At 43.0% G+C, this 14,532-nt stretch overlaps 1 protein-coding gene across 2 annotated transcripts in view; it reads right to left on the bottom strand.

The window, feature by feature from the left end:
* Positions 1-9,074, bottom strand: part of LEPROTL1 (leptin receptor overlapping transcript like 1) — a 47,630-nt gene extending 38,556 nt beyond the window's left edge. Inside the window, exons 1-2 of one of the 2 annotated variants that reach the window (XM_033229963.1) lie at positions 8,152-9,074; positions 1,528-1,603 (exon numbers count right to left, since the gene is read on the bottom strand). In XM_033229963.1, the coding sequence (XP_033085854.1) occupies positions 1,528-1,603; positions 8,152-8,167 (92 nt within the window). In that variant the 5' untranslated portion in view covers positions 8,168-9,074. The remainder of the gene's footprint in view (positions 1-1,527; positions 1,604-8,151) is intronic. The other variant, XM_033229972.1, reaches the window with a different exon arrangement.
* Positions 9,075-14,532: the final 5,458 nt, after the last annotated feature.

The following is a 14,532-nucleotide window of genomic DNA, read 5'->3' as shown; positions in this document are numbered from 1 at the left end:
AGGCCTCCCAAAGTGCTAGGATTACAGGTGTGGGCCACTGTGCCTGACCATTTCCTAAATATTTTAAGAAAATTAAAAATTGAATATATGCTTAAGAAAAATAATTCAAACAGTACAAAAGCACAAAAAGACTAGAAGTTCTCCAAATATCCTCTTGCACACTCCCCTATTGAGCTTCTCGGGGACTCTTCCACATTTCCACATAAACTTTAAAATATGAACGGGTCCCAGCAGTTTCCTAACAGTGTGTCTTGAACATATTTACATGTTAGCACTTACAGCTCTTCCTCATTCTTTTTAAGACTGCCTAGTATTTCCATTAATAGATTTACTATAATGTAACCATTTTTCTTCTGAAGGACATTTAGGATGTTTCCAGAATTTTTTTTGGCTCTTATAAATAAGGCTCAGATGAACAAAACAAAACCAAAAACCAAAAAACAAGGCTGCTTGAACATCCATACTCTCCCCCACTAAATGTATCTATGTAAACATCTGCAAGTGGGTTTGCATGAGTGAAAGGGCTACCGCAAAGAATATATACTTTGAGAGCTACCAGCAAAGTTATCTCCAAGAGAACTACCTATGTGTACTCTCCCACAGCACAAAAGAGGGCCTGCTTGCACTGTCTCTTGTCTTTGCCAATGGATTTGGCTTAGTTTTGAGTGAGGCTGGGGATATTTTCATGTGCTTATTAGCAATTTGTAGTTCTCTTTTTGTATTTTTTTTCTATTGAGTTGTCCATTGCTTTCTAATTTATCTAAATGTTAAAATGCTAACTTTGAGAAGTTCTTTCTATCCTAAGGAAAGCAATTTTTGTTTTTTGTTTTTTTCTGGAAACGGAGTCTTGCTCTGTTGCCCAGGCTGGAGTGCAGTGGCGTGATCTCGGCTCACTGCAACCTCCGTCTCCTGGGTTCAGGTGATTCTCCTGCCTCAGCCTCCCGAGTACCTGGGACTACAGGCATGCGCCACCACGCCTGGCTAATTTTTTTTGTATTTTTAGTAGAGATGGGGTTTCACCATGTTAGCCAGGCTGGTTTCGAACTCCTGACCTCAGGCAATCCTCCCACCTTGGTCTCCCAAAGTGCTGGGATTACAGGCGTGGGCGAGCCACCGCACCCGGCCGGAAAGTAACTGTTTACATCTCTTTTTTTTTTAGTCAATTGTGCTTTGACTGCTTATGGCATTTTTTTGCAAAAAGACATTTTAAATTTTCTTGTAATTAGTATTATCAATAGGTGTTAAAAACTGAGCAGGAGGGCTGAGGTACTGTGTAGCTATCTTGCCATTGCAGACTCAGCAGTAGTGAAAGAGCAGGTAACAGCCAAAAGTCTTATTTGCATTTTGGTGTCCTAAAATCTTTAGGAACAAATTTTAAGTGATGATTTTTACAAAGGTATGTGTTTGGTAAGTGAACATTTCTCTGCTTTATTTTTATAGTAGTAAAAAAAAAACAAACTTTTTTTAAGCTTTAAGAGTAGAAAAATTTTCCCCTTAAATATTCAGAAAGACAAACATTTTACATACTTGTATATTGGAAGGGCACATCCAAGCATCAAAAACATCAGTCCGATCGCTCCTCCAAAGGACAAACTAATCAAAGCTGCAAAGCAAATAAAAAGTGCAATAGGAATATAAATTAGTTAAATAAATATTATTTTATTAGTATCAGCAGTCTGAATATTATCTGTAACCTCAGAAGCAAAAATCCCTCAAACGTATTAATAGCAAGTTGCCATCAAAAGTGTAAGTTATCTAGTCTTAGAATAAGTCTTCTGTGGTATCTTCAGGGCAAAATAAAGTGACATTGACTTTTCTTGTTTTGTTTTGTTTTTGAGATGGAGTTTCACTCTTGTTGCCCATGCTGGAGTCCAATGGCTCGATCTCAGCTCACTGCAACCTCTGCCTCTCAGGTTCAAGTGATTCTCCTGCCTCAGTCTCCTGAGTAAGGTGGGATTACAGGCATGCACTACCACGCCCTACTAATTTTCTATTTTTAGTAGAGACAGGGTTTCTCCATGTTGGTCAGGCTGGTCTCAAAATCCCGACTTCAGGTGATCCGCCTGCCTTGGCCTCCCAAAGTGCTGGGATTACAGGCGTGAGCCACCACACCCAGCCAGTGACACTGATTTTTAAAGCTCTAACCTACTGCTAGTACCCCACCACATTCCCCAATTGCTGGTTCCCTTTCTAAAGAGTCACAGTCCACAGGCTCAATGCTCTTCTGGGCATTAGAATTATATTTACTTCACAGATCACTACAGTTTTGAAAAAGCAGTATATGGAGAAACTCCACATTCTCAAGGTTACTGGACTTTAAAAGCCTCATACTATAGGAAAACCTCTTCTAATCAGCTCCTGTTTCTTGCATATATACTCTCAATGTGCATAAAACTGACCAGAAAAAATGCCTGAGGATATTTGTAGTTAATGATTTTAATCAATTAATTTTGTTGCAGATCTTTAAATCGTTTGCAAAAGTAGAGCTGGGTTTCCTTCCCTAATCTACATTAGAAAATCTGTAGGATAATGGGTTATAATCCCTCTGAGGTATCACTATTTTAAGGTGTTATTATAAGCAATAGATGCATTCTACAGGTGAAATATAGTTTCTAAAGCTACACACACACACACACAGTAGTACATTTTAAGGTGCTCTCACATGTTAGTGAATAGAAACAACTTTCTTGAATAGGCATAATCAATGACCTAGACTAAAGCAAAGAAATAAATGATAGCCGAGCGCAGTGGCTCATGCCTGTAATCCCAGCACTGGGAGGCCCGGGTGGGCAGATCACGAGGTCAGGGGTTTGAGACCTACCTGGCCAATATGGTGAAACCCTGTCTCTACTAAAAATACAAACAATTAGCTGGATGTGGTGGCACATGCCTGTAGTCCCAGCTACTCAGGAGGCTGAGGCAGGAGAACTGCTTGAACCTGGGAGGGGGAGGGAGGTTGCAGTGAGCCTAGACTGTGCCTTTGCACTCCAGCCGGTGCAACAGAGCAAGACTCCATCTCAAAAAGTAAATAAATACTGATAAATTTATGTTGAGTTCTATATAACCTGTATTTCTACAGTTACAGTGGCTAAGAAAATAACTAGTTTTGTTGTTGTTAGGCCATTTTATTAAAATTCAGAAGTTAAAATTCAAAAGATTTGAAGGTCTAAAAGTTACCAGGACAAAGGCTAACAAAGAGAAACCAAAATGAACAGGAAACAGGTTAAACTTTGCCAAGTACTACTGATGTACTCTGCAGAACTAAAATGGTTGTAATCAAGGACGCCCAATGACATAGTGGCTGGCAGATTTAGTTTTTGGTTAGATCGCTGATGCAGGTCATGTCAACCCCGAACACAGTCACTTAGTCCTGAACACCATCCTATTTCCAGCTACAGGAAAAGAATTGCATTTTTATTTTACAGCAAACGAGGCACTTCAAGTCTACAGGGGAATGCAATATAAACTGTAAGGAAAATTACAGAATTTACCATTTGTTTTCTTCAGTTCCAAACTGGTTCTCAAGACCGGGCCCTGCCCGCCTCTCTTGTGATGTGTCACACCAGACTACTACAGTGTCCCTGAACCCTCACTTTAGTTACACTGGCCCTCTTTCCTTTCCTGGAAATCAGCAGTCTCGCTCACTCACGTGGCCTGTGCATACTGTGTCCCTTCTGCCTCGGACATTTTTTTCATTCACTGAAGAAATATTCACTGAGCACTAAATATGTGACAAGCACTGGGGATACAACAGTGAATGACGCATGGCCCTTTCCCACTCCTCTCCCCTTTCTTCCAACTTAACTCCTGCTTTTCCTTCAGATCTCAGCCTCTTGGGTAGCTGGGACTCCAGGCACACACCATCATGCCCAGCTAATTTTTTTTTTTTTTTTTTAGTAGAGATGGGGTTTCACCATGTTGGTCAGGATGGTCTCAATCTCCTGACCTCGTGATCTGCCCGCCTCGGCCTCCCAAAGTGCTGGGATTATAGGCATGAGCCACTGCACCTGGCCCCAGTGAAGTTTTTCCAAACCTTCTGACTAGACCAATTCCCTGTTATATTCATTTATTCATTCCTCTAACAAACATCTATGGAGCACCTAATGTGTGTCAGATACTGTTCTTGCTACTGGAGACAGAGCAATGACAACAATCAAAGCTTTTGCTCTCACGGAGCTTATGTTCTAGTGGGGGAAGAAAATGATTTTTAACAAGCAAGCAAATAAATGTCAAGTGATGACAAATGTCAGGGAGAGTAAGGGATATTAGTGCTAGTCTAGACACAGTGGCCAGGGAAGGCATCTCTGATGAGGCATCACCTGAGCAGAGATCTGTGTGAAGGGAGGGAGGAAATCACATGGATATTTGGGATAATATTCCAGGCAGAGACCCGTGTATGCTGAGGCCCTCTGTTCACTGAATGCCTCTCCTTTGCTCAGTTATCAGCTGTGATTTCCTACTGGTTTGTATTTTGTCCTTCCTTCTCAACTGTCCATTTCATGAGAAGGGGGAGCAAGTTTTTCTGTTGTGATGGTCGTGCCCTGGCTCTTAATATTCAACAAATATTTGTGGAATGAATGTAGCAGAGTGGAAGCAGCATGGAACTGACAGTAAGGAGGGTCTAAGGCCCTAACAGCTACTAACTAGTTGTCCAAGTAATTTATGAGTCTCAGTTCTTCCTCTTTAAAACGACAGTTGGACTAGATCTTAAAAGCAGATAATTTTCTGAACACTAAAGGTACTGTTAAGACAGCTAAGTCCATTACTATAAATACTACCTAGTAACACCTCAATCATTCAGAAGCCATTTATATGCAACTTAGAATCCTGGAGAAAACAAAGGCCACTAAAAAGACAAAATAGATGTTAGAAAGCCCATACACTAAAGCCAACATTCTCTATAAAAAGACCCTTAAGTTCTTATTTATGTTAATTCATTTTCATGACACAGTTGTTAGGTGGGAATTCAGAGTACAACACATTTTTATTTTAAAGAATCACCTATGCTCACTTATATATTTTTCAATAGGTAAATCATACACCCAGAGCAAAAATTAAGTAAAAAGGAACTTTCCCTTCCCAAAAGTAATCACTATTACCCGTATACCTTGTGACACAAAATTTTCTAAGTTTGATTCTCTTGCTTCCCACATTGAAACAAATGGGAACTAGGAGAAAGAACTGCATACAAGTAAGAATTGCCCTCTGACAGGAGGCAGGAAGCAAAAAAAATATATATTTAAACCAGGAAGAAAAATCTCAAAAAGCATGTTTATGGTAATCTCTGCAAGAGGCAAGCCACCTTAGGACCATGATGGCCTCTGAAGGTGACTGTTCTGTGACAGAACATTCATGTTCTTATCAAAAAAGAAAGTCTAAATTGACTATACTCTTGCAAAGTTAATGAAAAATGATTCCTTAAAAAAAAAAACAAGGTCTAAAATGAGATAAGGCTCAAGTATCAAAAAACAATTTTAAAAACATAAACCAATATTGTCTTATTATAAGCGTTATGAATAGGAATATTGGAATAACATTAATATATTTATTTATGCCTGAGATTCCAATTCCTTTTAAACGCTGTTGTATAATGAAAAAGTAAGGTCCTTGGAATTGTTTGGGGGAATTAGGATACCTTGAGATAATACTTCCATTCCATTAAATACTAAATATAATATATACTATATATAATTTATTATATATTATATAATATGTATAATGCGATAATATAATAAATATATGTATATAACATATAACATACATTATATATTATATATACATGATATATAAATATATAATATACATAATGTATATATACATGATATATAACATACATAATACATTCTAATATATAATTATATATAATATATAAAATATATTATAATATATAATATATAATTTTATTTCATATATAATTTATTATATATATATATTTTTTGAGAAGGAGTCTCACTCTGTTGCCCATGCTGGAGTGCAACAGTGTGATCTTGGCTCACTGCAACCTCCACCTCCCAGATTCAAGCAATTCCCTGCCTCAGCCTTCTGAGTAGCTGGGATTACAGGTGCCTGCCACCATGCCCGGCTAACTTTTTTGTATCTTTAGTAGAGACGGGGTTTCACCATCTTGGACAGGCTGGTCTTGAACTCCTGACCTCGTGATCCACCCCGTGGAGACGGGGTTTCTCCATGTTGGTCAGGATGGCCTCAAACTCCCAACCTCAAGTAATCCGCCCGCCTCGGCCTCCCAAAGTGCTGGGATTACAGGCGTGAGCCACTGCGCCGGGATTAAATACTAAATTTTTAAGAAATATTCATAACACAGTTTGATGTGATATCTCATCTCCCAGCATACCTCTAAGGTAGCAATTAGAGGTTAAATAAATTGCTTATCAGTATTCTCAAAACTTGTAGTTTCTTCAATCTTATGAAATTGGCAACTAGGCAGATTTATATTTACATTTCATCATTTGTATACAAACTGTTTCTTAAATGACACATCAACAAGGCAATAATTCATATAGTAATTGTGTGATGCAACATTTGGAAGGCAAAGCTTAGATAAGTCTGGTTTCTACTCCCAAAGCCTCTAGGCTAGGGATGGAGCAGCCCAATTAGCTAGAAAAACTCTCTAGAGACAAGATGCTCACTCTGTGATTACAAATAAATCAGAGTAGGAGGGACCACTTCTCTAACCTGGGAGTCACCAGAAAATCCAATATATCAAAAAGTAATAGACAAAAGGCTCAAGAAATGCCTAATGGTCTCTAATTATAGCAACACTCCTTCCTAATATAAAGATGATATTAGGCCAAGAGAAAGAAACATACTGACTCACAACAACCAGAAAATCCTGCTGAAATCAAAAGTGCAATTCACCTGAGGTACCTTCCTCAGTTTAATGCAGTATTTCCCTAGGTCTGGAGAAGTAAATTACAGAGCGATTTTCTTAAGAGACTCCTGTATTAATGACACTGAAGAAACGGCGAAGAACAGGGAAACAGGCAACATCCTAAAAACCACAGCAATTCACAGTAACTGCCTTTCACATAAGGGTTTAAAAGAGTCTATTATAGTTCAAAAGGAGATTACAAAAAGTATCCCAGTTGCTTAAATGACAAGGTTTTATATGGGAAATGAAATGTTTCCAGACATTGAAAATAAACAAGAAACAGTAAGACCGACTCTGAGAAAAAAAACTCGATTAAGTTTTCCTTAGAGAAGAAAAAAATACAAAGAAAACCACTGCTCCCAAAGTAGTTCCTGCTTCCTGCCTGACTGCCCTTCTACAAAGCGGCAGGTCAAGAAATCAATGTAATTAGTTAAGCAGTAGTTGAAAACTTTGCTTCTCATCACACAGACAACAAAACTACCTAACAGTTGGAACAAATGCAACATTCCTTTTTTTAAAAGAAAATACATGAATAAGCCAGTAGTTTTTCATTAAGTTGTAACACTATTTTCTCTTCTAAAAAAAAAAAAAAAAAAAGAAATACTTTGCAATTTGAAAAAGCCTCAGGGTGCAACTGCAGAGAGGGAAGTGAGCCAAGAGCACTTTGAGGTCGCTACGGGATCCACTCTAGGGTCCAGACACCGCAGATGAAAATGCACCGGTTTCGGGAGCCTGTAAAGCTTCCGGCGCGGGCGGCCGGGGTGGACATGGGGCTCGAGGTTTCGGGGAGACCCGTGCAGTGCCCGCAGCCCGCATTTGTGCCTTTCGGTGGAAAATGACTGGTTTTCCATAGCTGGCATCTCCAGCAGCCTCAGCCTCCTCAATCCCACGCTCTGCCTGCCTCTCTCTTGGATGCAAACTCCTCCAAAACGTGTGTGGCCGCCCAAGTCGCGACGGGACTCCTCACTGACCGCCAACCACTTCATATTTTGTCCGGGGTACGATAGGTGGGAGAGAGGCTGCCGAAATCGGCAGGAAGTGGGGGCTGTCGGGGGAAGCCGGAGTCGCAACCGTCCCTTGCCTGACGGCGCCGCGCCCACCTTCTGGCCAAGGGCAGGGCCCGGGCGGGGGTCGCTTCCCCGAAGCAGGGACCCCCACGCGCGCGCCCGGGCCTAGCGGGGAAGTGCGGGGGCCGCGTGGGACCCTCGGCCCATCTTCCCCGGCGGGCCCCAGCCCTCCCGCGTCCCGCACCCCAGGCCCACCTTTGATGCCTGCCATGGCGGTGACGTCGCTCCTGGCTCCACGACCCGAGGCGGCGGCGGCGGCCAGGAGACCCAAGACGCGCTACGGCGGCCAGACAACACCCGGAAGTGCGCGACGCAGCACTTCCGCCGGCGGCTTGGGCTTGCGCGGGCTGGGCTGTGTGGCCGACCCCTGCCTCCCTTCTTGGCCGGTCTGCAGATCGCCGCCGGCCGAAGCTTATCACCGCCGGCCGAGGCTTATCACCGCCGGCCGAGGCTTGCCGCCGCCGCCCCGACTGGGGGAATGAGCCGGCGCCAGGTCTTGAATTCCCGTCAGGGCCGGTCTGGGGGCTCCCTGCTGAAGCCCCTGTCCCTGATCCCGCAACCTCCCGCGTGCTTTGGGAACGGATCGCGGGTGGCGGCCGTCCTTTGGATGCACGTGTGATGGCTTTTGGCTTAATTTCACATTCTTTGTTTTGTTTTTTGATACAGGGTCTCTGTCGCCCAGGCTGGATGTGATCACGGCTACTGCAGCCTCTGTCTCCAGGGCTCAAGTGATTTTCTCACGTCAGCCTCGCAGTAGCTGGGACCACAGACATGAGCCACCATGCCTGGCATTTGTTTTGTTTTGTTTTGTTTTGTTTTTTGTAGAGAGGGGGCGGGGTGTGAGACTCTCACCTTGTTGCCCAAACTGGTCTCCTGAGCTCAAGGATCTGCCCTCCTCAGCCTCCCAAAGCGCGGGGATTACAGTGTGATACCCTACCTTGTTTTAACCTGATTGACTCTCTCTTAGCTGAGAGAGCCGGACAGACTCCATTTTGGTTTCTTCACTTGCAGACCCTTGTCCCCCTCCGTTAAGGACATAACTGGTGCAAGCTGACTCCAAGCACATCCAGGAATGCGCTTATTGATAAGATACTGAGGCAAGCTGTACCAGCAGCTCCTGGGAACGTGCTCAGTTGATGGTACCCAAAGCCCCTGCGTTTATCACTTTGTGATAATTTAAGACCCATGCACCTGGAACTGTTTATTTTCCTGTAACTGTTTCTGTAACCATTTATCTTTTAACTCTTTGCCTGTTCTGCTTCTGTAAATATTGCTTCAGCTAGACTCCTCCTCCCCGATTTAGACCAAGGTATAAAAGGAAATCTAGTCCCTTCTTCAGGGCCAAGAGAATTTCGAGCTCTAGCCGTCTCTCGCGTCTCTCGGTCGCCGGCAATAAAGGACACCTGAATTAGTCTCAAAGTGTGGTGTTTCACTCGGTTACAACAGGTTTCGCCATGGTGGCCAGGCTGATCTCAAACTCCTGGCCTCAAGTGATCTGCCCACCTGGGCCTCACAAAGTGCTGAAATGACAGGCGTGAGCCACTGCGCCTGGCCCTCAAAAAATGTGAAAACAATTTTTTCTACTTATAAATATTTGCATTTCCCAGACCAGGGAGAGGAGGCAACTCTTACGCCCCAGTAAACAGCATTTTTTTGCCCCAGTGAAAACGTTACAGAAGTAGACCTTATCTTTCATTAGTTTTCCCCTATATATTTATCTTGTTACAATCTACTGCCCCACATTTCTACTAAAAATACAAAAATTAGCCGGGTGTGGTGGCGTGTGCCTGCAATCCCAGCTACTCGGAAGGCTGAGGTGAGAGAACTGCTTGAATGTGGCAGGCAGAGGTTGCAGTGAGCTGAGATTGTGCTACTGTACTCCAGCCTGGGCGACAACTAGAAGTCCAAACCCTTTCCTTTGTTTACTTTTCCATAATGCATCACCCTTTGTTAAAATGATCCAAGGTCCCAGGCCTAATTACTTTTTGAGTTTTCACTTCTTTTCTGTGAAGACTCCTTGTGCATGCAAAATAAACCTTTTTTTTTTTTTCCTGGTAATCTATACTTTGTTAGTTTAATTCACAGTTCTCAGCTTCTGAACCTAAGAGGGTAAAGGAAGTTTTTATCCTTTCCTACACTAGGAAAGATGGGTAAATAGTCCTATGAAAACTTTTGATTACGCTCTGCCAGGGAAAATTTCCCCCAAGGAGAGACAACACAGGGATGAATAAATGTGTTAATAGAGAAGGGAAAAGCCATCACAGGTGGCAGGGTGTGTTGTGTTTGTGTGTGTGTGCGTGCATGTGTGTGCGTGTTTGTGTGTGTACATGTGTGCGTGTTTGTGTGCGTGTTTGCGTGTGCATGGGTGTTTGTGTGCGTTTGTGTTGTGTGTGTCCTTGTGTTTGTGTGTGCGTGCGTGTGTTTTTGTGCATGTTTGTGTATGCGTGTTTGTGTGTGTGCGTTTGTGTCTGCGTGTATGTGCGTGTGTATATTTGTGTGTGCCTGCGTGTTTGTGTGTGTGTGTGCATGTTTGTGTGTGCACGTGTTTACGTGTGTGTACATGTTTGTGTGTGTGCGTGATGTGTGTGCGTGTTTGTGTGTGTTATGTGTGCTTTTGTGTGTTTGTGTGTGTGTTTGCGCGTGCGCATGCATGTGTGTGTGGTGGGGAGTCAGGAGCTTTGGCAGCAAATGGAACAAGGAGCTTGCTTGGTCCCTTGGAGAGAAGAGAGGTGGCCAATGGGGTTGGTCAAGGTTGGGGTGGGGCAGCATGCTTATATAGTAGGGCCGTACACAAGGAGTTTTGGCTTTTCTCTCTGAGCAATAAAAATCTTTTGAAAGTTTTAAAAGGAAGTAGGTGGGGGTGAGTTACATACGATTTGAATTTTTAATTTTTTTCAGTCATCAGACTAAGATAAAGTGGCGTATAAGACTTTGTTGAGTGAATGTTTAGAAGAGATATTTCCAATATGCTTTTAAATGAGAGCAACTGGGAAGTTTGAGGCATTACCCACTCCACTTCTCTCTACTATTTCTAGAGTTGCATTACAATTTAAACAATAACAACAACAATAAACCGGTCACTTCTTGAGTCTTAATGCACCAAATGAGTCTATGGGTGTTTTGTAGGAGAGTAGATTTTTTTCTGTTCAAGTTAGTGCAGAAAGATCTACCATCTCTTTCCTGTATCATGAAAAAAATTTTCATTCAAGGATGTGGTAACAAAACCACAAGGCACACTTGAACATATGCCATGGAAATGCACCCTGTTTACACGGAATCTGTGAGCCACCAGCTCCTTTCCCTAAACTACTGAAGCAGGCATATGCGTCCTTCTCCCCAGCCATCTTGAATGGATAGGTAGAATTCCTGGAGAAGTGAATAATTCTGTCTCACATGTCACCCACCACAACACCTTTTCTTGTTTTGTTCTTTGAACCCACAATATCTGAGACAGGTCGTAGTCAGTTTAGAAAGTTTATTTTGCCAGGGTTAAAGACGCACCCTTGACACGCCTCAGGAGGTTTCGATGACCTGTGTCCAAAATGGTTGGGTCACAGCTTGGTGTTATACATTTTGGGGAGACATGAGACAGCAATAACTGTATATAAGGTATACATTGGTTCGGTCTGCGAAGGGGACAACTCAAAGTGGGGAGGGGGCATCCAGGTCTTAGGCAGATAAGAGACAAATGGTTGCTTTATTTTTTATTTTTTATTTTTTTGAGACCGAGTCTTGCTCTGTTATCCAGGCTGCAGGCTGGAGTACAGTGGTGTGATCTCGGCTTACTGCAACCTTCAACTCCTGGGCTCAACTGATTTTCCTGCCTCAGTCTCCCGAATAGCTGAGATTACAGGTGTCCACCACCACGTCCTGCTAATTTTTTTTTTTTTTTTTTTTTTTGAGGCCAGAGTGCTGTGACACCCTCTGTCTTCTGGGTTCAAGTGATTCTCCTGCCTCAGCCTCCCAAGTAGCTGGGATTGCAGGCATGTGCCACCACACCTGGCTAATTTTTGTATTTTTAGTAGAGATGGGTTTAACCATGTTGGCCAGGCTGGTCTCGAACTCCTGAGCTTGAGTGATCCACCTTCCTCGGCCTCCCAAAGTGCTGGGATTATAGGCATGAGCCACCGTGCCCAGCCTCTTCTGAGTTTCTGATTAGCCTTTCACTGAATACACAATTTACAGGTATAGTCACTTATGCTTTAGTCTGGTTTAGTGAAAAGACGGGGCAAAGGAAGCAATCAGATAAGCATTTGTCTCACAGTGAGCAAAGGGTGACTTTGAGTTCTCTCTGTCCTTTGTCCACAAGGAATATCCTTGAGGGCAAATTGTGAGATAGGTATATAGCTTTATTTTTTCATTTATTTTTATTATTTTTAAATTTTTAAATTTTATTATTTTGTTATAAATTTCCTCCTTTTTTTTCTTTTCTTTTCTTTTTTTTTTTTTTTGAGACAAGGTGTTATCCTGTTGCCCAGGCTGCAGTGCAGTGGTGCAATCACAGTCACAGCAGCCTCCTGTCATGGCAGCCACCACCTCCAGGGCTCAAGTTATCCTCCTACCTCAGCCTCCCGAGTAGCTGGTACCCCAGATATGCACCACCACTCCCTGCTAATTTTTTCGTTTTTGTAGAGGCGGGGTTTTGCCATGTTGTCCAGGCTAGTCTTGAACTCTGGGGCTCAAGAGATCCTCCCACTTTGGCCTCCCAAAGGGCTGGGATTACAGATGTGAGCCACTACGCCCTGCCTGATTTCCTCTTTTCAGTACAAATGTGTTGGCATTACAGATGTCCTTGACAACATTCACGGGCAACTGGGATTATTCAGCAGGTTACAGGAATCTATATTCTTTTCTTCCATGGTCACAGAATCCTAAGAGATTGTGCTCTTTATCTTTCCCATGAGATTCACAGTGTTTCCAGCACAAAAACACTCATTACTCTAATGACTATTTTTGGTTTACTGTTGTAGGGACCAGTCACTTGAGACCTTAGAAACAGTGTTTCTAAATGTTGCATTTCAAGGACCACCTAAAGCAGAGTACTTTGGGATGCTTTCCAAATTCTTTTTTTTTTTTTTTGGAGACAGAGTCTCGCTCTGTCGCCCAGGCTGGAGTGCAGTGGCCGGATCTTAGCTCATTGCAAGCTCCGCCTCCCGGGTTTAAGCCATTCTCCTGCCTCAGCCTCCGGAGTAGCAGGGACTACAGGCGCCCGCCACCTCACCCGGCTAGTTTTTTGTATTTTTTTTAGTAGAGACGGGGTTTCACCGTGTTCGCCAGGAGGGTCTCGATCTCCTGACCTCGTGATCCGCCCGTCTCGGCCTCCCAAAGTGCTGGGATTACAGGCTTGAGCCACCGCGCCCGGCCTTTCCAAATTCTTGACTGCTACTCCAGACCTTCTGAATTTAGAACTCTTGTGGGTAAAGCCCGGAATCTAAAAATTTAACAAGCACCTCAAACGATTCCTATGCAAACTAAAGTAAAGCTTGAAAATCATTGTCTGAAAAAAGGTAGAATGTCAGTTTTCTTCACCAGTTTTCCAAGAGAACCCTAAATGCTAGTTAATGTCATATCCTTTAAATGTTCTCTATTGTTATGTAATAGCTAATTAGTGTTACATTTCAGTTTTAATACTTCTTATACAGATGGTTTCCCATTCTCCAAAGTTAAATGGTAAAGATGAGAATGTGGATGAGAGGAAGGGAATTCTTACTTTTTGAGCAGGTGCTATATGCCTGGTGCTTTAGCATTCATCTCATTTAATCCTCTTCACAATTTTGTAAACTGGGAATTACTAACACTTACAGGTTGATTCAGAGAAAACTCAGAGAAAAAAAAATTTTTTTTGAGTCAGGGTCTCACTCCGTCACCCAGGCTGGAGTGCAGTGGTGTGATTTCGGCTCACTGCAACCTCTGCCTCCCAGGCTCAAGCTATCCTCCTGCCTCAGCCTCCCAAGTAGCGGGGACCACAGGTATGCACCATCTTGCCTGGCTAAATTTTTTTTTTTTGTAGACAAGGTCTTCTTACGTTGCCCAGGCTGGTCTCGAACTCTTAAGCTAAAGTGATACACCCACCTCGGGCCTCCAAAAGTGCTGGGATTACAGGTGTTAGCCACCACACCCAGCCCCTCCTGTGGACTTTTAAATAATCTCCAAATTATTTATAATACCTCATGCAATGTAAATACTATGTAAATAGTTGTTATACTGTATTGTTTACAGACACCAGAAAGTCAGTCACCAGAAAGACCATGTGATTAGAGTGTTAGAGGGTTGGAACTTTCAGCTCACCCACCAACTGACAGGAGAGGTGGGAGGAGGGCGGCTGGAGATTAAGCTCTATACAAACTCTAGACAACAAGATTTCATGAGCTTCTAGGTTGCTGAATACAGGGAGGTGCTGGGAGGGTGGGGTGCCCAGTGAGGGCATGGAAGCCCCATGGCCTTGATTCTTATCTTTGCCCTATCCATCTCTTCATCTGGCTGTTCGCCTGTATCCTTTATAAATCCTTTATAATAACAGTGGTAAACATAAAGTATTTTCCTGGACTGAAGCCTGAAGTGGGGGCAGTCTTGAGG

This window comes from Trachypithecus francoisi, unplaced genomic scaffold (assembly GCF_009764315.1).
Source record: "Trachypithecus francoisi isolate TF-2019V2 unplaced genomic scaffold, Tfra_2.0 Contig01440, whole genome shotgun sequence".
Classification (NCBI taxonomy): Eukaryota; Metazoa; Chordata; class Mammalia; order Primates; family Cercopithecidae; genus Trachypithecus; species Trachypithecus francoisi.
Note: the sequence above shows the minus strand (reverse complement) of the source record. Positions and strands in the feature narration are given on the sequence as shown.